Source organism: Barbus barbus (genome assembly GCF_936440315.1).
Source record: "Barbus barbus genome assembly, chromosome: 36".
In the NCBI taxonomy this organism is placed as follows: Eukaryota; Metazoa; Chordata; class Actinopteri; order Cypriniformes; family Cyprinidae; genus Barbus; species Barbus barbus.
Genome location: NC_136714.1, coordinates 1,227,293 through 1,252,093, shown reverse-complemented (window position 1 = coordinate 1,252,093; position 24,801 = coordinate 1,227,293). Strand labels below are relative to the sequence as shown.

The 24,801-nt window shown below is 35.8% G+C and overlaps 1 protein-coding gene across 1 annotated transcript in view; it reads right to left on the bottom strand.

The window, feature by feature from the left end:
* LOC306856063 (serine/threonine-protein kinase 32B-like) overlaps positions 1-22,980 on the bottom strand; it is a 58,733-nt gene extending 35,753 nt beyond the window's left edge. The window contains exons 1-4 of the mRNA XM_079395046.1: positions 22,890-22,980; positions 19,004-19,059; positions 17,118-17,269; positions 4,926-5,099 (exon numbers count right to left, since the gene is read on the bottom strand). Coding sequence (XP_079251172.1) covers positions 4,926-5,099; positions 17,118-17,269; positions 19,004-19,059; positions 22,890-22,941 — 434 coding nt within the window. The 5' untranslated portion in view covers positions 22,942-22,980. The remainder of the gene's footprint in view (positions 1-4,925; positions 5,100-17,117; positions 17,270-19,003; positions 19,060-22,889) is intronic.
* Between the last annotated feature and the right edge of the window lie 1,821 nt (positions 22,981-24,801).

Here is a 24,801-nt window from a genome sequence, read left to right as displayed (position 1 = left end):
AGATCTGGCAACCTTTAAGCAACAGCTGTCAATAGTTGTGACATCCCGTATCGTTATTAAGGTGCTTTGAGTTCAGTGACTTGATGACAGTCATACTCATTACTTGTCAATTATATCTAAAACCTCTTGGAGTTGATTCGCCTGTTATAAAAGTGACGTGGGAAGTCAGCATGAGTTCTTCCTCCACACCTCACACACCTGGACTTTCTCAGAGCTCAGTGTTATCTGACCACCTAAACCCATCCACCGCCTTTTCTTTCGCTTGACTGCTCCAACAACCTATTAGCAGGATCTAATGGCCTCATTACATCACATATCATGATGAGGGCTGTAAGTGAGCTGGCCTCCTGGTCACCGGATCCCTGCTGAGATACTCAGGGACAGAGGGACAGCTGGAGACTGACACACAAACTCTTCAATAAACCCTTTGTGGGCGGCTCAATGTTTGCTAGTGGTGTGTGATGAAGGGAGATGGCTGATTTTCAGATTAACTGGACTAAGCTGGATATGCGTTACCCTTTACTGACCTTTTGTCCAATAAAACCAATTCCATGATTAGAATATCCAACCAATATTTTCACTGTTAACTCTATACATTTCATATTGGCTGTTTATTAGTACGAATAAAGCACATATTAATGTCTTATTCTTCACAATCATATTTTAGATCTCCATACCTAAATGTAACAATTACCTATCTATTATTAAGCAGCTAATTAGGAGTTTATTAAGACAAAAGTAATAGTTAATAGTTCAAATGCGCTCAAAGATTATTTTTTTCTCCTTCCTTTCCTCATGTTGTGCTGTATTTTTCTTCTCAATTGCATTTCGTTGCCTTGTATCTACATGTGCAATGACAATAAATTTAATCCAATCCAATCCAATAATGTTAGAATTAAAGAACAATAAACGTAATACATATTACCGTTGCACTTATCTGTACAGTCAATGCAGTTATTTTTAAGCTGTTGTTGACATCCTATCTTAAACGTAATTTAGCCAAAAGAAAACAAAAACAACAATAACATTACCACTTTAATATGTCTTGCAATATCTGTGCGTGAAAAGGTTCTGCGTGATCCTCTTGTTCAATATTCTCGGGGTCTGAATTGATAGAGCAATATTGATAGAGCAATATTACAGCTGGCAGTGGGAGGAGTCGTGGGAAGCAAGCAGGTCTACCTGAGCTTCCCCGAATCAGCCGGATCGTCTCGGGATGGAGTCGCCATTCTCCGGGAACGTGAGCTGTCGTGAGAGCGCGTCGGCTGCACGATTGAGCTCCCCCGGAATATGGACGGCGCGCAGAGGAGGAGATGGTGGGCGAGCTGTGACATGCGGCGTGATCGTAGACCTCCTAGACGGTTTATGTACGAAACAGCCGCAGTGTTGTCCATACGGACCAGCACATGCTTGCCTAACAGCAGTATCCGGAACTGCCTCAAGGCCAGATGAACTGCAGGCAGCTCTAGGCAGTTGATGTGCCAAAGCAGTCGAGGCCCTGTCCAGAGCCCCGAGACTGCCTGCCCGTTGCATGTAGCACCCCAGCCCATGCTGGAGGCATCTGTTGTGACAACAACATGCCGGGACACTTGTTCTAAAGGCACCCCGGCCCATAGAAAAGCAAGGTCTGTCCAGGGGCTGAATGAGCGGCGACACGATTGCGTGATGGTCACACGATGTGTACCGCGGCGCCATGCCCATCTCGGGACTCGTGAGTGTAACCAGTGCTGAAGTGGTCTCATATGAAGCAACCCAAGCGGCGTGACTGCGGCTACAAATGCCATATGCCCCAGGAGCCTCTGAAACTGTTTCAGCGGAACCACCGACTGAGCCTGGTTTCTCCCAAGGTTTTTTCAAAACAAACAAAACAAACACTTTGCTTTCCATATTATTTTTTTTATTGAAAACATGAGATGAAGAACCTATTATTTAAAGCCTTTAAAATGATAAAAAACTGAAAACTATACAGACATATTGCAAACCGCACAGAAATATCAGGCATGAAAAAATAGGCTGTTGGTATAATTATGACAAAATGTACTTGTGTGATTGATTTACATGCATCTTCTGTTGTTCTATTAGCATTAAATTCAGCCTCAGTAATATTATTTTATACTATGTTTAAGTGTTGCATTCTTCTTTGGCATCTATTTATAAAATAGTTTGTGGTTTTGGCATGTTTTTATAGAAAACAGCTGCTGCTGACTACTAACTGCTGACAGTTTGTCTCTTCTAGTGTTTTGTTTCGTACTGATAAATTGGATGTGAAAGGCAAATGCCAGTCAGCATGCACTAAAAATGTGCAGTCAGTCTTTTGATTTTAGTTGGATTTCATATAAATTTTAATATGACTCAGGTCAATTCAATTCAATTCAATTCAATTCAATTCAATGTTGATGCAGTTCACTTCACCAAAAACTGCAGAATTCATTAGTTAAGAAATTCAGCTCAGTTCAGTTCAAGTTTATTTCTCATCTGATATGAAGCATATAATTTATTTAATATGTACAGTAAGTGTAATTTATTTTAATTAGTTTGCATGACTTTCCTATAATACTAAACGCAACTCAAACATCAGTTTAGAAAACAAATCCCATCTGAATAGTGCAAATGAAGAATGGATTTGTTAGAGAATGTTTTGGTTTTTCTCACTCATCTGCCACATCCTGTTTTGAAGAGCCTCATCTCTTAAGATTCTGTTAATTGAGCAGCACTCTAGCGTTAATAATTCAAGTAGCCGTGAGCAAAAAAACAGGGTGTATTGTTTTCGTCTCAGTAGCGCAGTGGGACAAGGGGTGTCCGTCTCACGGGAGATCTTCCATTAGGAATGGAAATGCATCGGAGGCTGATATGTGACGTGCTGTTCCTCATGTGGTGTAAGAGATACTGTATAACAACATACTGCTATAAAGACAACAGAACAGGACTAGTTAGTGGGCTAAAATTAGTGGATATTAAAAAAACTACAAGAGGCAGTGCTGTAGTTAAAGCTAAAGGCTCTTGCTTGTGCAATAAAGTATGTTTTCATTAACAAAAACGGTCACACTTTATTTAAATGTCCAATTCTCACTATTAACAAACCATCGACTTTTGCCTCAAATAAACTTCTAATTTGCTCCTTATTAATAGCTAGTAAGGTAGTTGTTTAGTTTAGGTATTAGGTAGGATCAGGAATATGATCATGCAGAATATGTGCTTTATAAGTATTAATAAACAGCTAATATGTTAATTATAGGCATGCTAATAAGCAACTAGTTCATAGTGAGAATTGGTCCCTAAACTAAAGTGTTACCACAAAAACTTCTCAAGTCCTATTATGCCCTTTTATGAAGTCTTGATTTAGTTTTTGGGGTGTACTAGAACAGATTTTCATGCTTGATTGTTCCAGAAATGCATTATTTTTCACATATTTAACATAACTGCAGCACCTCTCTGTCTCAAACATGCTGTTTAGTTCCCGATTAGATGAAGAGCCTCCTTCCAAAATGCAAAATGTGCTCTGATTGGTTATCATAGCTTGCCCAGTGCATTGAGATTGTGAGTGAATGAGAATGCCATTTTGGACACTGAAATTACAGCTTCCATCACTGTATGGATAGAAAGTCTACTGCCGTCATGTTGACGATTACGCGGTAACTGATTCTGCCTGTACTATCTGACCATGACAGAATGGGCAGCCAATCCTAAAAACTGGATTTAAACAAACAAACATGATTTGAGAGAAGTGTGAACAATGTCCATGTTATAACCAGCATATCACCTGCATGAATTAAAAGCATACTCCTTGGTTATATTCATCACAGAAAAGTATATCCTGCTGTACAGAGATTAAGTAATCTGCTGAATTTCTCTAATTCATAATAAGGCTGTTGATTAATTATTACTGTCTGCAGCAGTGAGCTCTATCATTTGTCCTGATTATCTTTCTTCTTGTGCGTCTGTCTGGGACGAAGGAACAGCACATTTCTCCAGAATTTACCGTTTATTTGGGGCAGTTTGTTTGGCTCTACAGTAAGTAAGATTTAGTCCAGATATTCTGGATAAAATAATGAAGTATATACTGCTGATGTGTGATACATTTAACGTACTAAAGGTATATAAATAAAAATGTTCACAAGTGCACTTGTCGCCTCTTTATACCCGTATGCACAGGGAATGGCTCAGCATGCAAAATCCACTAGCCAAATTTCATTGCCGTTTTCTCTTAAAATCAGAGATGATTGGGGCTCCCGAGTAAACCCTTAATGTCGTCATCAGGGAGTCTGATGTACACAATCTAATACATGCCTTCTGTTATCTGATTGAGAATTTATGCAAGAATTTATGTACAAACATCCATCTTCAGCTCGGGTATTTTTGCTGTCAAATCTTTACGGATTTTTATCAAGCAAACGTAAGAATGTGTGTGTGTGTGTGTGTGTGTGTGTGTGTGTTTGTGTATGGATATGGATATGTATGCATATGTATAAATGCTTACATATAAATCTTATTATTTGGTATAGTATTCTTGATTATATTTTGAATATTTGTTTTACATTTTAGTGCATCAAGTATTTGCACCTTGCTTTTATGTTTTTACTTGCAGTTTTACCTCCTGATGTACTTTCTGCATTAATTCAGTCTTAGTATTGCTTATTAGCAAAGTAAACAAACTTCAAAATTAAAATTTGTGTTAAAAACAGCTTAAAATTATGTTGTAATGTATGCTGTTATGTTAAACCATATACCACATTTAACCTACAAACTTAACAGCTTTATTGTCTGTATCTGTATAAGCAAACCATGCCACACTTAGAGAACAGTACAGTATATCAGCATCTGACTAATGCTTGTGCATGAGACATTTTTTTTTTTTTTTCAAATTATTTGTGCCGTTTTGCTTTGATTGTATCACTGGATGTGTAAAAGCTTCATGAAGTAATTACCTGTGGATGATGCGTTTGTTGCGCAGGTAGTGCAGAGCGAGGGCGATTTCACACACGTAGTGCTTGACTGTGCTCTCTGTAAAGTGCACGTTCTGCTGTAAATGATAACGCAGATCTCCTCCCAGCAGCAGGTCAACTACCATGAACATGTCCTCCTCATCTTGAAACGAGTACCTGCGTTAAACAAATTATGACAGTGAGTTCTCTTCTTTCTTCATAAATTCTAAAACGTCTAATTTGGAGTCTTTCACATGAGTTTGTTTGACGTGCAATATGAAGATGGCTATTTTAGTAGGATTGCTGGTAGATTACCAGCTATTTTAGTACAACTGCAAATATCTGCTCAGCCAATCATGAGGTGGCAACTCAATCCCTGTTGGGGCAGAAATATGATCTAAGTGACTTTGTGGAATGATTGTTGGTGGCAGATGAGGTGGTTTGAGTATCTCAGAAACAGCTGATCTGGGATTTTCACGCACTGTAAACAGTCTTGAGTTTACAGAAAATGCAGAAAAACAAAAAACATCCAGTGAGCAACAGTTCTGTGGCTGAAAAGAGGTTAATGAAAGAGGTCAAAATAGAATCACCAGGCTGGCAAGAGCACAACAATATACATATTATATAATAACCACGTAAGAGCTCTGAGCCTACTGGCTATTTAAAGGAATAGTTTACCCAAAAATGAGAATTTGGAAATTTACTCCCCCTCAGGCCATCCAAGATTAGGATGAGATTGTTTCTTCATCACTTGCTCATCAATAGATGCTCTGCAGTGAATGGGTGCCGTCAGAATGAGAGTCAAGCAGCTTATAAAAACATCACAATATCACACATGGACTGGAGTGGTGTGGATACGTTGTGATGGTTTTATCAGCTGTTTGGACTCTCATTCTAACGGCACCCATTCACTGCAGAGCATCTATTGCTGAGCAATCATGCAATGACATTTCTCCAAATATGATGAAGAAACAAACTCATGTAAGTTTTTATTTTTAATAAACTATTCCTTTAAAAAATTGAAAATGTCTCACCCAAATTCCCTGCTTCAATATATAAATGTCAACAAAGGAAAGAAAACTGTGCTTGTTGAGCTATTTTGTGGGGTCATAAAGCCAAAGCAAGCAAAAGTACAGAACCTCAGTAATAGAAAAGCACAGAAAATGTTTTCCTGTTAGTTTGTTTGTTGTTTCAGAGAAAGATCTCCCACTGGCAGGTCTGAGCTTGTTCTGCTCGTGGCCTCAGTAACCCATCTGTCAATCAATGTCAAGTCAAGTCTGCTTTATTGTCAATTCTTCCACATGCACATACATACAGAGAATGGAAATTGCGTTACTCTCAGACCCTTGGTGCATACAGTTAACATTAAACACTGACAGACGTTCAAATACAGATAAGTACAGTTTAAACATATGTACATACAACTATACAGATATACAAATGAGGACATTGTAAAAAAAATAAAGAAAGAGATAAAGTGGCATACGGCACATGGCAGATAGAGTGCAAACCAGTTAAATACAACAAAACTGTGCAGTTATATGTGTATATGTATAGAGTGTATATACAGTATATAGTGCAAGAGGAGCTTATCAGTCTGAGGACATTGTAGAAAAAAAAATAAAAATAAATAAAGTGGCATAAGGCACATGGTGTCAGTCCTCTGTCGTGTGTGTCGTGTGTTCCCGCCTTGTGTCCATATTTGGTTTGTTTCCTGTCCTTGTTAAATGTAATCATTAGTTAATTCTTGTCCAGCTGTGTTTGTCTCGTTATCTATGATTTACCTGTGTATTTATAGTCCTGTCTGTGGAGTTAGATTTCGTCTGGTCTACTCGTTACTCCCCAGTGTTTGATGCCTGCCCTGCCCTGATGTCTTCATTAAAGACATATTTGAGTTTACATCCTCGTCTGCGTGTTCCTGTGTCCTCCCTCGTGTGTGCACCGTGACACATGGCAGATAGAGTGCAAACCAGTTAAATAGAACAAAACTGTGCAGTTATGTGTATATGTTTATAGAGTGTATATATATATATATATATATAGTGCAAGAGGAGCTTATCAGTCTGAGGACATTTGTAGAAAAATAAAAAAAGAGATAAAGTGGCACAAGGCAGAATAGATAGAGTGCAAACCAGTTAAATTAAACAAAAACTGTGTAGATATAAGTGTAGTGCAAGAAGAGCTTATCAGTCTGTTAAAGTGACAGGAGAACAGTCTTTTTTAATCAGACTATCCGAGGAGGTAGTTTGCAGTCAATGCTGGATGAGGTAGTGATCAGTCCAATGCTGCAGTGACAGGTGCTGGTCACAGTTTTTAAGTGTGGGGGGGTGGGGGGGGGGGGGGGTCTGACACTCTCGGGAGCTCTACATCAGCAAACACTCATTTTACTCTCATTTGACCATTCAGCAAAGCAGCATTGATTTTACATACTCGCTGCCTGCTGATGTGCTCTTCCATTCATATTTGAAAAGTTACTGGTTCACATAGCTCTCACAGCATAACATAAATTAAAAACAGGTTTGTCTCATCATTTTTTAAAAACTTTACATACAAATCCAAGAATTGCACACGCAAAATGCAAAATGCCTCACATCTCTTGCAAAATGAAGCACTGCATTCAAAATATCACAAACACATCTCAAAAGCAAACATTTGCAAACTCCTTTGCCATAATATTAATTCCTGTTAGATTTGTGTGTGTTACACTGAGAACTGTGTTGTGTTTTGCAAGAATTAGTGTATGGTTTTGCAGATTTGGTGTGTGCTTCTGCTGCTTGAGTGTCAGGTTTCAGAAATTGTGTGACAAGTAAAGATTTTATGTGTAAGCAGTTGAAAAAAAAACTAAGTACACAAATCTTTCATGTTTCTTAAGATACTTAAATACAAGTTTAGAAGTGCACTTTTAATAATGGCAAATTAAAAGTTCTACTTAAAGTATATTTTAAATCAAGTTTTAATAAACATTCGGCATGCTTAAAAGAAATACACTTATTTTGATGTTCACTAACATACTAAAGCACATGCTCTTCAGTACTTGATTATAATTGTAACTGTAGTTGTTTGTAAACATGTAATTAAGCTTCCAACAACATTACATTCAATTTGCACTTAAGTCTGTTACGTTAAATATATAATTTCAGAAATAAGTACTTTCATTAAAAGCACAGTGTGCTGAAGTATACTTCTTTGTTCACGAGGGTGTAGTTAATATTCATGAAGGACAGCAGACATCTCAGCTGTGGAAGTGGACGGTCTCAATGCAGGAAGTAATGTAAAAGAACAGAAAAGACTTTTTAAGCGTCCTGCTTTACTTTGATCCCTGGAAATGTCCATCTGTCAGACTGAACTCAACACGTGTCTGCCATATACTCAATGTGGGCACAAACAGAACAGCCTGAGGCTTTATGAGCAACATGACAACAATCTGCAGATGTTCTCATATCACTGCTTAATGTTTCAAGAGACCCTCGTGAGTCATCTAAGTGAACATGCTAAACCATACGCCACAGTCAAATACACTGCAGAGCTCACTGCATCAGGATGGGAACCATGTCAGAATTTATAAGGAGACTCTATAATATTAAAATATTAATACGCAGTGATGTTATTTTAGACAGCTGACATTAAAACATTGCTGGTCACCATCAAAATAAATCAATAGGAACCTACTGTTGTATTCAGGTCTATATACAGTATATGGCTTTGGTCTATGGGATTGTTTTGCTCTTTTTTTTTTGTCATTTGTCAAGCAAAAATGAACAGTTTCTCTTATTGTTCCATTTTTAGAAAAGTCGACAACACTGTAAAAAAAAAAAAAAAAAAAAAAATTCTCTCAACTTCTTGTTTTAAGTTTATACAACCAAAAGTTGAGAAATTTCCTAAAAAATAAGTTGAGAAAACTCAAAAAACTGCTGAAGCTGGTTGCCTTAAAATTTTAGGTTGGCTCAACTTTTTCTTTTTTTTTTACAGTGAAGCCACACAATTTGAGAAACCATACATGTGTCATATCCATAACACAAACAGTACAGGAGGAGTTCCTGGCCTAAACAGACAGCTTGTTACTAAAATGAGCCAGAAGGATGTGTATAAAAAGCCCTTAGTTGCAGAAAAGCAAGAGATAAAAGAAGGAAACACATTGGCGGAAACTAGACTGCTTAACTGCTCTTTAATCGCTTTCATCCTACTTTGTTTTTATCCAACTTTTGGAATGGATAACTCTCTACTTTGCAGGAAAACACTTTTTACTGAAGTACTATATACAGTATATAAAAATGATATTTTGCAACAGTAAGCTATAAATGGCTATTAAATTGAGCTCAGAGTTCATTGTTTTTCTTTATGACAAATCTTATAATTATGTCAAAAAATGTACTGTTGCTCATTTAGTTACTTATGTTTTCTTTTCTTTCTTTTTTTAAGTTGAAGTTGAAGTATTTATTTATTTGTTTGTTTTGTAATTTTGATGTCTATATAAAGTGTTTGCATAATTATTAGGCAAGAAGATATTCTGATCATATTTTTTCCTAAGCACATTTCACCAATTCCAAACCACGTCAGTCCTAATATGTATTATGAATTTTGTATATAATTATTTATAGTGATATATAATTATTAATGAGGACTGAAAGTGAAAAATGGCTTAGATTCAGATTTGCATAATAGCAAAATTAAGGCGTGACCATTGAAAAAAAAATAAAAAATCCCCAATAAGCATTTCTTGTCCAATGGTCACATCATAATTTTGCTATTTCTATAGTATTGCATGCTTCTCATGTATATTTATTAATTTCTGACTTTTCAGTCTGAGTAAAATCTCTTTTTTTGGCCTATTTTACCTCTAAATGAAAATCTGCTTAATAATTACACACATCTGAATATAAGGCGTTTTCTACTTTCCGCCCTCATTAACAATTATATATCACTTATAAATGATTTCGTACAAAATTAATAGTAGTTATTAAGATGATGTGCTTTAGAATTGATAAAACATGCTTGGAAAAAAAATATCAGAATATCGACCTAAAAATCATGCACATACTGTTGATTTAGGTTTAGTTATAATACTATACTAATGTTGAAAATGTTGAAATAAAATACATTTAAGTTTTATATTCTTTAATTTAATTTTAGTTCATATTTATAAGTAATTACATGTTTTTGGTTTATGGTTTTAGTTTTAATTAACAATAATAATCCTGCCTTTGGTACAAAACGGCAAAAAAAGTTTTTATTTATGCTTGGCAAATACAAACAAAAGGTTTTAAATTTGGCATGAATTTTTCATCCTCTAATGACCCTTTGAGGCAGTTTGTTTCGTATTTGAGGGCATCACTGAGATCCTGCACTACAGCAGAAGAACACATCTAATAAATGACTGATGACAAGGAAAGGGCATTGCATGAAAACGTGCTTAAGATGCCACCGTGACTCGTGTCACATTGATTTTAAACTGCGCTTTGATTGACAGGCTTTATTTGTCTGTTGGCAATGCCTGCTCAGCGTTCCCTGTCAAAGAGGGACCAAATTACAGCACGGTGCTGAGAAAGCGTAAGGTGTGAGCCCACGTCGTCAAGCTATACTTCCTGCACAAACACACTGCTGACAAAAGAGTGATTCACCTTGAGCACATTTAGGGCCTCTTAGAACCAGTTTAAAATGTGAATAGCATAATATAATCAGAATATGTCTACACACGTGTGCTAATAAAGTGCATTGGCTTTCACTTCAGGCTAAATGCTATTCTCTTGTTTTAGACACTCCACGTGAGACAGGAGGAAGTAGTGTGAGAGCTCTTCTCTTTAAATATAAAGAAGGTTGTCGTCTCAGCTGGCCATCAGAGTGGAGCCTGTCTACGTCTCATTAAAAGTAATAAGGCTTTCTTTTTAAGTTGCGATGCAACTTAAAGACTAGTGCTATATGCTGCACAGAGAAATATGTGAAACAGTTGTCTATTGCCAATTATTTTACTGCAGTGGCTAATGATAAAAAAAGATATATATATGGTTGCAAATGTTTTCCCGAAATCATATTTGCAATAAATATTCGCAAACAGCATTGCAAAGTTGCGTGACTGGAATTGCAGCTCTCGACCTGTGGTTAATAGCACAGTTTATTGTGCGTGTGTGTGTGTATAGTAGTAGTTTGCAACCTTGCAATCTGTATACCTCTTAATTGTGGGGTTTTTTGAAAACACACTGAGATGTCTTCCTCTGAAACTTTATTTCAAAGTTGCATGATTGGAACTGCAGCTTCACATAAAGAAGATGAAAACTATCTATTCTATTTTTTTTTTTTTGGAATGTGGCAATTAAAGGTAAAGTTCACCCACAAAATGAAAATTCTGTCATTATTTAATCATCTTCAAGTTGCTCCAAACCTGTGTGAGTTTCTTTGGGAATACTTTAGTTTGGGGACCACTCCTCACTATTAACTAGTTGCTTATTAGTATGCATATTATAAGAATGTTGGCTATTTATTAGTACTTATAAAGCACATATCAATTCTCCATGACAATATTTTAGTTCATTTTATCCACCCCATACCAAAACTTAACTTCCTTACTAACTTAATAAGCATCAAATTGAGGCAAAAGTCATGGTTAATAGTTAGTTAATATTGGTCCACAAACTAACGTGTGACTGTTTCATTCCTCTGTTGAACACAAAAGAAGATAATCTGAAGAATGTTGCCAGCAGCCATTGATTTCCATGTTATGGACAAAAATACTATAGATGTCAATGGCTACCATCAACTGTTTGGTTACCAGCATTCTTCAAAATATATGTTTTTGAGTTCAGTGGAAAAAAGAAACTCATACAGGTTTGGAACAACATGAGGGTGAGTAAATGTTGACAGAATTTTCCTTTTTGGGTGAACTATCCCTTTAAGTGCACTGTACCCCCTTTAAGGTGTCAATACACCTTAAAGGTATATTGACACTTAAGCAGTATATATCCTTAAGCAGTACAATAAATACTATAAATGTGTGTGTGTGTATAGTAGTAGTTTGCAACCTTGTATACGTCTTAATTGTGGATTTTCCTCTGAAACTTTTTAACAATGTTACTTTTGAGAAATGAGTGATTGATCCTTGATTGATCCTACTGTAAACAATTTCAGAACAGATCAGTCTTTAGTCATTCTATATTTGTCAAAGGATTCTGACTATATTAATTGTGTTGTTTGTCAATAGTTGCACGAACAAGATTCCAGCTGCCAGAATCTCTGACAGAAAGAGTCAGTGAAACACCAGAGAGAGAAGGAGTACAGTAGTTTGATGTCTCTCACATCTGACCTTGAGTCTCTCTCTCGGTCCAGCAGAACTCACACGCATCCGCAGCACTGCAGGGATCACACACAGCGCTCCCCTCCATCTCAAACTGCTGCCAGCACATTACCGTTCCCCAACCATTCTTGTTTACTATCCCATGCAGCACAGCTTTTATTTAGAGAGGGCTTCTCCGTGAGGGGTGCTAAAATGCGCATTCAATACGTGACCATGACACATTCATATTATATTGTTCAGGTATGTATTCCGCCGATTCAACAATTCAAATGTCTGGTGAGTGTCGCTAAAAGCTTAATGCGCTATCGTGTCAGAAAATAACAAACCCCCTCCCCCAAACCCAACCCTAAACCTACCCGATAGTGTTAACAAACGCATTCGATGATGTAACCCTGTTATTTTAACTCCTTATCTGCAGGTTTGAGCTGATTTGTCGAACCGTAGTTTCAGGGGATTCAGAGCTTTTCACCGCACAAGTGCAACGGCGTATCACATGAGCTGCCAAACAAACCTGCTGCGTTAGAAAACCAACACATATGCAGCTGTATATGTGATGCTAACGGTCAAAAGTGTCAGTTTTCAAATCTTGCAGCATGTTAAAATTGTTTAACATAATATTGTGCAAGGAATTGTGCGAAAATTAGGCTTTCTTAATCAAAACTCTGGCCCTTTAAATCATATTTTCTGTGAAAAGGAATAAAAGTTGTCAGAGTATCTGCATCTAGTGTTGATTTCAACTGGAAACTGCAGCGATTCGTACCTATAGGTGCGTTTTTTGAGTTTTGCAGAAATGTAGGCATGTATTTCCAATGAACCTGAGTACACTGTAAAAAATTACCGTGAATTTAACGGTAAAAGACTGTTACAGTAAAAACCTGTTAAATGGTTAACAGTAAGTTACCCTACTATGTACGGTGAAACACTGTATTGGACATTACATGTAACTTTACGGTAGTATACCATTTTTGGAAGTGAATGTATAATTTGTAGTGAATAACCGTAAATTTACATTCCCAGAATTCCCTGAGTTACATTTCAAATTTGATGTTTTTTTGTTGAAATAACTATGTTTCTTCTTAGTTGTTTCTTATCAGTTTTGTACATTAGGGTTGTATGTTACACCTAATGTTGTTAAATTAAAGTTTATTGTATTTCAGTTTTAAACTGAAATATATATATTTCACCTTCTATATATGTTAATATTTAAAAGCTGCTTGTTGTAGTCTTTGGTTCATCATGTGACTTTCTCATCACCACCTGCTTTTGGTGGTTTTCAGTGTATTACAAAAGTATAAAAAACAGATTTAAGAACTTCAATAGGTTGGTATGTTAACATTTTATTAGTTAATGAAATTACGGTATTTAACTGTAAATTTAAGTTAAAACCATAAAAAACCTAGAACGTTGCTGGCTAACTTCTGGCAAATTGTGGCAACCACAGCTGCCGTTTTTACCGTAGATTTTACGGAATATTTTTTACAGTGTAGGTAATAGTTTACAGTCAGTAATTAGTTTTACATTTGATAATATAAAGTTAATAAACTTCAAAATTATGTTAATTGGTTTTCATTTTGTACTACACAAACGTTAATTGCATCTAACATGAAATATTTAGAAAACGAACTCATGCGATCTATTCATGTATGAATACATTTCGATCCATCCTTTGAAGTTCATAAAATATTGAAATTAACTGATTACACAGATTTTTTTGGGTTCTGCTAACTTATTACACTGCAGTTTACACATTTACTTGATTTGTCTTTTCACACACAAATTAGTCAATTACATTTATATTTTAGATTTATATATGTCATACTTGGGTTTAATGATGGTGGCATGGGCGACATTAGGGGGGGGGGCCCTCCATATCCTCAGTCATGGAATCTCTGTTGTCAGTGCAGGCCCAGCTGTACAGGGGTACTAGACGGTGCTAAATACCCTCAAACGGAAGCAAAAGCAATTAAAAGATCTGGCAAACCATCTAAAGTGTTTTTGCAGCGTTGAGCAATGTAGCCAATCAAAGACATGTCTGTTGATTTCTTCAACGCAATCAGAAACGTTACAGTTTTCAGAATTCACTCATCGCAGAAAGAGCCAGAGTTTTGCAAGTGTAGACGCGATGTAAATAAGAAATGTATTGTGTAGTTTAGAGAGCTTGATTATTACGGAACTTTGTGAGATCGCGATGAACTTTGATGACTGATTATTTTAGTGATAAAGGGAGCTTGCTTTGTGTGTTTTCGGGCTATAATCCATTCAGAATTTGAATGAATCTTTCATTTTTCAGACACATACATGCTGCAAAGTTTCGGGAATGATGCTGGATTCATTCTTGATAAACAATGGACGTGACAAAAATGCCTCAGTGTTTTATTCTGGAAGCGGTCCTGGCCAAACTTCCACAGACAGCGCGCGTCCTGAGCGAGATCCAGTTCATGGACTAAAAGCGTGTGTAATCTGTAACGGGGCGAACGAGATGTGTGGATCCAAGTGCAAGCTTTTATTTATAAACATAGTCAATAAACAGGCAAGGTCAAACAACGGGAAACAGATATGGTACAGGCAAGACACAGAGCAATCCTAGGGCTAGCGAGAGTCGACAATCGGCGAACAATATCCAACAGGGCAAGGCAGAGAGAAGTCAGTAGTCCAAGAGAGATGGAAACAGAGTCCAAACGGCAAGGCAAAGGTGTCAATCCAGGAAACGCGGGCAAGAATCAAAACACTAGAAAAACACACAAGGCAAGACTATGACAACAAAGTAGGTTCCGTATCGCAGCTAAAACTAGGAGAGTTATAAATGCAGAACAATACTGGAACTAAACAGAAAAACACAGAATGGCTCGGTAAGGCAGCTAACACTAGGGGAGTGATAAACGCAATACAATACTCGGCAGAGAGGAAGAGGAAGTCCATGGTTTATGTAGGGTGTGTGATCAGTGCAATCAGCTTTGTGTCGTCAGTGCAATGGATGATGGGAATTGTAGTCTGAGGTGGCGTGAAACAGTTAGTGTGGTGCAAGAGTCCATGTGGTGAGCGAGTGACCTCTGGTGGCGAGTTAACGGAAGTTCATAGACCAGATTCATGACATAAACTTTATTGAGATAGGGACATATCAACCAGTAATTTAATTTCCAGTAACGGACAGTAGAAAGTTCAGAAATGAATGGTATGCGATTTATGACAGAATAGTCCCACAACTGATCGTTTATTTTTTTCCTCACGGGTCTCACCACAATGAAGAAAAAGACACAAAAAACAGAAAAGCAGCACGCACATTTCTGGTTAAAAATAAAAGACCATCAACAGACACTTAAAACGGGAAGCATCGCCATTCAAATCAGCAGCAAGAGTCCACAGTTTCCACAGTTTAGTAAACGCATGCAACCTCTTTATGTTATTCTTCACTGCGCTGTATTGACACAATGCGTTGCAATGTAGTAGAGCATTGTTTTGATGCATAGGCTACATCCGAAAAATAGCGAAAAATATTTTTTTTTTTTGCTTTTTTTTTTTTATTGCCCCCCCCTGACTTGAGAGTCAAATGTCGCCCATGGATGGTGAGTGTTGATATATTGGATGGATACTAAAACATGACAATGAAAATGTTATGTGTAAATGTTACTGTATAAATACTGGTAAATCACAGGCCTGCTGGTGAAACCGACTCCTCTTGGAGAGTTATGTTGTGTGTGAATCAAATGAGGTAACAATTTGCTGAAATAAAGCAGGGGACAGCATCAAAGGGTTTCTAGATGTGAAGTGCGCTCGTATATCTAGTATTCAGCTCCATTCATTTGTAAAGCTAAAAGCATCCTGACAGTGACTGCACTGTTTTGTTCAATATCCGACTGTAAATTTCATGCTTCAACTGCCCCATCTCCCACCAGGCCGAAAGCTGAACTACAAAATTTCTTGGACAAAATTTTCCAAACACAAAGACAAAATATTAGTTTGATTCCGCTACTATGCACCTTCAATAAACAGACTATTCAAACACTGAGAGTAGTAGCAAACTAGACAAAAATGTGTGTCAAGATAAACTTTAGGTAGGCTCGAGATTGAGAAAGCCTAGTCTGAAAGCTTGAATTAGTTGTAAAAGCTTGAAGCTTGAAACCATTTTAAAGTTGGAAAGTGAGGATACATAGATACACTTTATCACATTTCAACACATAGCTAGCATGTTTTAGCATGTTTCTAGCATATTTTAGCATTTTTAATACATTGCTATCACGTTTGTAACATGATTTATCACATTGCTCACGTTTCTAGCATTATTTAACAAATGTTATATGTTGTTAGCATGATTAGCATGTTTCTAACATGTTTCTAGCATGTTTTAGAACATTGTTATTAGCACATTGCTAGCATGTTTCTAATCCTTTTTGTTAAATACCTAAATTTGTTTTCCAAAATACAAGGCAGTTTTCTATGTGTTTTTGGATAAATGAGCTCAGTGGAAAAGTGTCAAAGGGAAATATATAGTTTTCACTACTGAACAGCAGAGGGAGAAAATAGCCTAGTAAGAATGTTTGTGAATGCAACGTATTGTTATACTTATACGACAACTTAATAGTTAGCTTAGCAACATGCTAATGTCAGAATCAATTGTGTTACTGTGTAAGTCAAGTTTTGAAGGACAGTTTGATAGTCATATACTTATGAACTTCCATTTCAGCTACAAAAACGTGGCCATCTGCACTCAAATGAGTCCGCTCAGTAGATTTTAAGGAACATTTTATTGTAATTGTTAGCCTTTGTTTCTTAGTAGGCTACTTGTACGATGTTGAAACATTGCAAGGTCATGTTTCTGATTACATCATACAAATTGAATAAATGTACAGGTTAATAATCAAGGTTATATTGTATAGAACCGATGAATCACTTAATGACTTCAATAAACTCACCAGAAATTGACCAGGAACGGGTGCTCCAGGTTCTGCATGATCTGGAGCTCTTTGAAGACATTGCGTACTTCATTGCGCTCCACGCACTTGAGTTTGTTCATATACTTCATGGCATACATTTTCTTTGTGTCCTTTTTCTGGACAATGCATACCTGAAAAAAAAAAAATGATATGAGCGATCTTTTTGAAAAAATCTAAATCCAAGTTTGCTGAGAATATTGGCTCTTAATTTTTCAGTGGGGTTAGTTCTGTTTTATTAAAAAAAATTTAAATTATTCTTTTAATGCATTTTTCCATTGGATTTTTAACTTTCAAACCTAAAAGGAGCATTTAAGTAGACATCTACAAAATGCTGTGCTAACCCTAACCCATACATTATATAAAAACAAACAAACAATCCGACTAAAAACAACATATAGTAGCCCAACTCCTTAAAGGCTAATGACAAGAAGTAATTTTTAACACCAGCTTTAAAAGTGTTTATAAATGTAGCCTTTCTAATCTCATGCAGCAGACTATTCCAAAGCATCGGACCTGCAAGAGCAAAGTCCTGATCCCCTTTAAGCTTTAAATGAGTTTGTGGGATAGTAAGAAACAACTTATTAGTTGATCTTAAAGACCTAGATGTTTGATGAATAGTAATGAGCTCAGACACATAATCAGGAGCTATTCCATGCATTGCTTTAAAAACATACAACAGAACCATATATTTCATACTGAAGTCCATTGGTAGCCACCTGAGAGAGGCCAAAATAGGAGAGATATATTGACTTTTCTTAGCATTCACAAGTAGCCTGGCCACCGCATTCTGAACTAATTGCAAGCATGAAATAATGGTCTGACAGGACCTCACATACAAAAATTACAATAGTCCCAATGAGACAAAATAAAAGGCATTAATAACCTTCTCTAAATCTTTTTTTTTTCCAACAGAGCTGGGTTTTAATCAAGCAATCTGGACTCTTAACCACAGCATTAATCTGCTTGTAAAATTGCAGTTTTGGTTCAAAAACAACTCCTAGACACAACTCTTTTGGTCATTGCATTAGGCTGACCATGGACCTAAATAAGTGACAATATATGATTCTGGCCGGGCCAAAAATCATAATCTCTGTTTTACTTTGGTTTAACTGAACCAAATTGTGAATCATCCAATTCTTAACCTCTTCCAGACATGCCAAAAGTTAGTTAGAAGCACAGTTCTCTCCAGATTTCACAGGGAGATAAATTTGTGTATCATCGGTATACAAATGGTAAGACATGAGCCCAGTGGCAGCACATGCAAGGAAAATAAAACAGGGCCAATAACAGAACCCTGAGGAACCCCGCAGGTAATAGGAGCTGTTGCTGAAACAAAGTCACGAATGCTCTACTGGTAAGATAAGATCTTTATGAGAATAACATGATCTATTGTATCAAAAGCGGCACTGAAGTCCAGTAAAATCAGACCTGCAGAGTTACCTGAATCACTGATTATACGAAGATCATTTACAACTCTTAAAAGTGCAGACTCTATGCAGTGACCCATCAGGATAATGCCGTTTTTCAAAAAAGTAATTTTCCCATTTTTTGGATAAAAAGAATGGAGTTTTTTACTTCTGAAAACATTGGCTGAAGAATAGAAATATTTTGAATATTGGCCATTAATAGACGTTAACAGTTGGCTTGCCATACTATAGAGTAAATATAGCAGTAATAAACCATTTTAAGGCCAACTGGCATACTTGTTCTTGATTTAATTGAATCCGCCAAATTAGGCCTTAATCTACAGTATCAATGTTTTAAGCGCAATCAATGACGGTCACTGACAATTCCCTTCGGCCTCAGTACCATTGGCTTAAATTTGTTTTGTTGTGTTTATCTAGAAAATATTAAGCAAAACTTACTTTCCCAAAACTGCCTTTACCAATGGCTCTCAAGATCTGAAAGTGGTCAAAGTTGACTGTGGAGAGACAATAAATAGATATATTAGTGTACAGTATATAACACCAATGAAGCTAAAAGATAATTTTTTTTTTCCTTCTGTAGAACACACACTCAAATATATTTGAAAAATGCCTCAGCTGTTTTGGTCCATATAATGAAATTCCATAAGTTTCAAGCTCCAAAAAAGACATAAAGTATAACAATAACAGTATATTTAAGTATAACAGTAAACACCATATTTGAGAACAGAACAGATTGCACATTACATTACATAACACATTACGATGCTGAATAGTAAACAAAACAAGCTGACAGTAGATTTTAATTTCTTTATGAAGTTGCTCATCTGATTTAAACAGGTGTGCAGTGAGCACAATTAATGCATGATGTGTTAGGTTTGCACCAAAAGACATTTTAGCAGAATCTCACAATCTCATCGTATGACCTGTGAATGAACTGCGTCCCGTCTCTCACAGCTCGTCTGTCTGAAGTCTAAAGTATGCTGTCAGCAGCAATTACAGCTTGATGGTCCCTACTTCTGTTGGTCAAGGACCAGCAATGATTATTATATTTTAAATCTGAAGTCTCAGACTCAGATAGCATGCTCACAGTTTTTCTGTTGCATTTTGCACACAAAACTGGCAAGAGTTTCCTCAAAATTACAAACTTCTATCGAACTGGCACAAATTTCAGGAAATGCCAAAAAACACTTTTTCCCAGAATGCTCTAATTTATTCCCCAAAGTCTTCAAAATAGAAGCTAACAACACAAAGCATGAAGAAAGAACGCCATAGAGGTACTGTAAGGTGAGTATATAATTTTTTTTTTTTGCTTTATTTTACAGTATATCAACTTGTGTACTAACACTATACTATTTTCAATTACTACTTACTACTTAAACTGAGGGGGTTATCTACAAATCTATATTTGATATGAATAATTGAACAGTTAAAGCATAAGTGTTTTTAGAAATATCTGAAAGTGTTTACAAAAATTAGGGACGCAGCTGTAAAGCAATATAAAGTAAATGTACATTTATTAAAATTGAACTCTTCCTTCTCTTAGGACATTAGTAATAATCTTTAAAATGCACATATTTCTATTTCTTTCTATTTTTACATGAGATATATATATATATATATATATACTGTATATATAATGTATGCAAAGTATTGAATTATGGTCTGAGGAAAGGTTGTTTTGTGGGTGAAAATGTCACAGTCTTCATAAATAAAGATTAAATCAAATGAAATGGTACTTTTAAAGAACTCTGTATTGATAAACTTCAAAGTGCAAATGCTGTGCTATTTACATGCAGTGCTATTTTAAAAACTAAAGGTACTTTTGAGGGACATATTTTGTCCCATATCTGAAGAATCGTGACCTATCGAGTGTGGGCAAACGATCTAGGACAGCCACTTAGAGAATGCTGACACCCTTTTTCACAGTGACTTCCAGAGGGGTCATAAGCATGTCCTAAATACTAAATGCTCCATCTCTAACAACAAACTCCTACCACAAAGATTACCAAATAACAATTACCAAAACATTAAGGCTACAAAAATATAAATATTGCCTAAAGATCTCAAACTCTTCATAAAAAGTTGAACATGCTCGACTTTCAAGACCTTCATAAACCCACAGCTGCACAGAAGTGCAGGTAAGGTTTTTCTCTCCATCAATACTGATTTATTATTAGTTTTGCTTGGTAAGGGCAAAAATTATACCTGAAGTCATGCATCTTGTGCAATGACTTTTCTAAGCAATCTGACTTAACAATAAAACAGATCCCATTAGAGTTTAAACATGTAATATTATTTTGAGCTCCACTATGAAACTGGGCAACAGAATATAATAAGACTATAAGCAATAAAATCCTCTGTAAGCACCAGAGGTGTTATGATGATGTAAATGAACTCATTTTCTGTTTAATATCACTTTATTAAGTTTACTTGACAAAATGGATCATATCTGGGTGGCCGTGCTGTTTATTAGTCTGAACCAGTCTGAGGCATCTGACCCTCTGAAATATTATTCTAAATTATTCAATCTAATATTTTGTCATATTTTGTATTATCAAGTATATTGTTTATTATATTTCTGTGTATCACATCAAACTACTTGTGCACTAAACAGCTACTTGATTAGATCAGATTTTTATGGGATTTTTATATATTGGGGTTTCATGCATTTTTTTTTTACTTTTGTTTGTTTTGGTTTTGGTTGTGCAGACATGTTTTGGATTTGGTTTCATGCATTTTTATTTTTTGTTTGTTTGTTTGAACTTTTCAGACATTTTTTGGATTTGTTTAATGCATTTTGTTTTGTTTTGGCTGTTCTCAGGCATGTTTTGGATTTGGGTTCATGCATTTCCGTTTTTTGTTTGTTTGTTTTTGTTTTGGCTGTTCATACATGCAATGGATTTGCTCCATGCATTTTGTTTTGTTTTGTTTTGGCTGTTCAAACATATTTTGGATTTGGTTTAATGCATTTGTTTTATTTTGGCTAAAAGCTAATTTTGTATCGGATTGACAAATGCTCTACACACACACACAAACACACAACACCCCTACATTGTGATTTTCCCATATACTAGCAGCACTCCCATTTTCTTCAGGATATGTATAAATCTAGTTTAACAGTTGTTTGCTTTATTGAGTCACTGTGCACTCTGTTGTACAACCATGTACACAATTACTTGTAAAATGTGCTCACACACACACACACACACACACACCTGCACACGCAGACAGATTTATGAGAACCTCAATAAATGACTTTCTGCAGTCAACAGCTACGGATCCACTTGTATGGGTTTACTTTGGAAAAATCCAGTTTGAAAGTGAACAATCTCATAAACAGTATTCTTAAAACAAAAAAATTGTGATTGATTGTTGTCAGGATTATTACGCCACAGTGCATAAATACATTTTACTTGCATTAAAACTTACTGTATACATGGCGTGTTGTGTTTGGTTACAAGACAATACAACTGAATACAATTTTATTATCTTTCTTACACAAAAAGCTGTTGTTTGACTTGACTTGAGTCTATATCACTATATAGATAAGAATATATAGGCCTACCACTTTTACTGTATACCATGGTCAGTCTGAATACTCGATTCTGATTGGTTCTTTGTCTCCACATTGTGCATTAAAATTATTCAATGCACATCTAGCCATGGATTATCTAAATTAATTATATTAAATTGTGTTTTTTGTCCTTTTTAGATGTTGTCTCTGGTTACTGTATCCTTTCATTGTATGGAAAAGAGCAGCTCAAACATTCTGCTGAGTTTCTCAATTTGTGCACCATGTAAGTCAGAGATTTTGAACAACACTGAAATAAAATTATACTAAATTTTATTTAAATAAACAAATTTAATCGACTAACTTTCAGCAACATTTGTTCATTTAAATGTAGCTAAAATAAATTGATTGCAACCAATTACCTTAATTTTTTTTTTGTCAATTTAGTCAAATAACCATTTTTTTTCAGTGAGCATAAATGATGACAGAATTTCATTTTTGCCATATTTTGTCTTCCATCAGCATTTCTGCCATCGGTTGCTCAAATAGATAGTCCTGCCCCAAACTCATGCAATTGGGATGCTCAAATAAATAAATGTTCTAATAAGAACAGTTTCAGTGTTTTAACATAAAAAAAAAAATCACACACTTCATCTTTAAATAAAGCATCCTAACAGTTAAACATTTGGGTGAAGAAATGAAAGAAAAATGAGTTCATTTAGTAGTTCATGTTTTAGTGTGTTATGAATGTGGGTCCTCTGTCCAACTTTAGGAACTGGAACAGCTTGTTTTGCTTTTCAAGAACACACTTACCCTCCTCTGGGTCATCACTGACCGATGTCCTGCTGGACTGACCGAGTCCCATGACTTCTGAAGAGGTGAAGATCTCCGGTTTAAAATGGAAACATCCCCGGTGTTTGTTAATAAAGATATAAGCCACTGTTAAAGAATGACCTGTGACAGGGACAGAGTGAAGAGTGAGTGTTAAAATGCTTGTTTTATACAGAAGAATTCAATTAATCATTTTTTCCAGTGATTGTAGATTAAAACTGTCTAAAGTTTGAGTAAATGCAGTACATGCTTTGCTGTATTTGTTGGTTTATTCATTGTTGTTTAATACGGCTCATTAATTCATTTCTGCTAGCTAAAACATCAACTGTTTTGTGTTTCATTACGGCTCAAAAGCTCTTAAAGAGACAATAATATATATTTTGTGGACCATTCCATTCTAATATTTCAAAAATGGACTATGTACTCTAAGAATTGAGATTGAATCATTGTTTTTTTTCTCTTTTTCTTTTTTTTAAATATATGTCTGCACAAGGAATTGACAAAAATAATCCTTCCTCAATAAATATGCGGTCATACTTTATTTTAAGCTGCAATTCTCACTACTAACAGACTTTTGCCTCAATAAATTTGCTGCCTACTAATAGTTAGTAAGATAGTTATTAAGTTCGGGGTAAGATTAAGGGATCTAAACTATGATCACGCAGAATAAGAAATTAATATGTGATTTATAAGTACTAATAAACAGCCAATATTCTAGTAATATGCATGCTATTTAATAGTGAGCATTGGTCCTTAAATAAAGTGACTAAATATTCACTGCTCAAAAAATGTGACAACTTGCCCCTATTGAAATACTTTAAACAGGACAGTGTGCAAGTCATACTTCATTATATTCATGCTGTTCATTGGTAATTGTTTATAGTAGCATAAAGAGTGTAAGGTAAAGTCCACATACAGTAGAGGGCTCAGTTAGAAAACACGCATATAGACCTGTAGCTGAACTACATGGTAAAATCATCGGAAATCACACACTTACCGCTTTATATGGCAGGATGGTTGAAATGATCGAATAACAGCGATCATCAAAGCGATGGTGACAGGCGAGACTGCAGTGTAAAGGTGAGACTATCCCACACAAGTTCTCCACTCACCGCAATGCTGTGAGAAGATCCTTGCAGAGCCGGAGTCAATGACACACTGATGCAGAACACACACACACACACACGCCGGAGTCCAGAGAGACTCACGCCCGCATCACAGCACACACACGTCCTCACCTGTCTGGGTATAGATCTGATGTGGATCGCATGTGATGATGATGATGATGATGATGATGGTGAAAGTGTCCCACTGCTGGCTGGGGAGGTTCATTTATTCGTGCATAATGTGGTTCATGTTTGTACGCAACGTTAGTGCGCTGGTCTCCCCAGAGGCTTGTATTCATTTATTCAAGTTTTTTTTTTTTATGCATTTTAAACAGTGACATAATTTACAATGTATATATAATGTACATGTTTATAATGGATTATAAACATACAAAAAAAAAAAAAAACTTTCATCAGTGGTGTAACCAATTAACAAAAAATCACGACAAAACACATTTAAAAAAATACAAGAGAAAGTTGTATTGACATGTTATTATGTTATATATTGTATTATATGTAACGTATATGGTCTCTTAAAATTATTAGATTATTTGACCTTTTACGACAGGTCAAGTTTAGTTTCGGTTGTCAAATTTCACTACTGTTCATGATTCAAATGTAATGTTATTATGTTATTATAATGTATTTAGGGCTGTAAGTCGATTACATGATGTGTCGATTAATTAATCAAATTAAACTAATAGCAAATTAAATTTGACTGTGAAATTACCCACACAAGATCATTTAAAGCTATTATTGTGTTAAATGATAAAGTATCAAGTAGACAT